The 1459-nt window shown below is 57.3% G+C and overlaps 1 protein-coding gene across 1 annotated transcript; it reads right to left on the bottom strand.

Annotated features, from left to right (window-relative positions):
* Window positions 1–206: 206 nt before the first annotated feature.
* LOC119878873 (skin secretory protein xP2-like) lies at window positions 207–1208 on the bottom strand. The gene is made up of 2 exons (XM_038589426.1): window positions 1121–1208; window positions 207–963 (listed from the first exon to the last, which is right to left on the bottom strand). The coding sequence occupies exons 1-2, from the start codon at window positions 1206–1208 to the stop codon at window positions 233–235; spliced, it is 819 nt and encodes a 272-aa protein (XP_038445354.1). The 3' UTR covers window positions 207–232.
* Window positions 1209–1459: the final 251 nt, after the last annotated feature.

Here is a 1459-nt window from a genome sequence, read left to right as displayed (position 1 = left end):
GGAAAGGCCGCAGAGACAGAAAGGCAGGGGCTGCAGGGACAGCAGGGAGGGCATGGGCACGATGGTCAGTAGTTGGCTGTCTCTGGTAGAAATGTGGCCCAGGTACCATCTGGTCTCGCCTGTGTGACACTGGGAATGGACCTAAAGTACCACGATGTATAATTTAAAAGCATCAGAGGAAATTTTTGTACGAAGTTAACATCCTTTATTACAAACAAAACTCATGACGCAATTATAGAGGCTTATGAAAAACACAAAATACAGAAACAGCACACGAGAGGGGAGGGGAAGGTTTCAGTTGTGCTGCAGCCATCACGAGCTGTTGCTCGGGGGACGAGGCTGGTGGCTCCACTGAGGCCGGTGGCTGATCCGGCCCTTCGACGAACTCAAGAGGGGGCACTGAGGCCTGCTCCACCTTTTGGAGGGGCCAAGGGTGCAGGTGGCTCCTCCGGGTCAGACAGTGAATCAGAGGTGTGACCAACACCTGCAGTGGCTTCGAATCAGCAGGTGCCATCTCGCCTCCTCGCAAGCACTCCACTCCAGCAGCCAAGACCGGCTCGATCACCTCTGGCTCTGATGCTTCAGCAGGCCCTGAGGTAGGAGCTGCGCCGGGCTCTTGAGGTGGTTCAGGATATTGCTCTGGGGCGGAGGCTACTTGCTCCACTGAGACAGGTGGCTGCTCCGGCACTTCCAGGAGCTTGATTGCAGGCTCTGGGGCCTGCTCCTCATCCAGGTCAGCCAAGGGTGCAGGTGGCTCCTCCAAGTCGGGACACTGAGTCAAAGGTTTGACCACCACGTGCATTGGCTTTGACTCAGCAGCTTGCATCTTGACTCGGGCAATACACTCAGCTCTAGCAGCCATTCCCGGCTTGAACAGATCAGGCCCAGAAGCTTCAGAAGGCCCCACAGTCAGAGCTGGGGTGGGCTCCTGAGGTGGTTCAGGGTGTTGCTCGGGGTCCGAAGCTATAGCCCCAAGAAGACAAAGTATCATCACCAGGACACACTTTCCACGTCCCTCTCAAATCAAGGACACTCTTCCCACCATTCAAGGTGTGTGAGTGCAAGAGCCCTGGGAGGTCCTCCCCAAACTGCAGCCCATGGGGATGGGGTGTGAGCCTACCCTGTGCTCCCGGCCCAGCTGCATGGAGGCTGGGTCTGTGTGGCCCATCCTGTCCCCAGCTCGGCCACCCCAGTCCTCTCATCCTCATCGTCTAATTCCACGAGCTCCAGGTAACGTTGGGCCCGGTTTTCCAGGTCTGAGCCTGGCGTGTTGAGCCCATGAATGCCAGCAGCTTCCTCAGGGAGAGAAATTCCGGTGGCTGATGAAATCCTCCCGAAAGTAGTCCAGCCAGATGTCCAGGATGCAGGAGATGGAGCTGGAGGTACGGATGGGCAGAGGCATTGGATGACAGGGCTCCTCACACCAAGGTGTCCTGGGGAAGCCCTGCAGGAACTGGGG

This window comes from Canis lupus, unplaced genomic scaffold (genome assembly GCF_011100685.1).
Source record: "Canis lupus familiaris isolate Mischka breed German Shepherd unplaced genomic scaffold, alternate assembly UU_Cfam_GSD_1.0 chrUn_S2021H2220, whole genome shotgun sequence".
NCBI classification, from domain to species: domain Eukaryota; kingdom Metazoa; phylum Chordata; class Mammalia; order Carnivora; family Canidae; genus Canis; species Canis lupus.
This window is presented reverse-complemented; position numbering and strand designations above follow the sequence as displayed.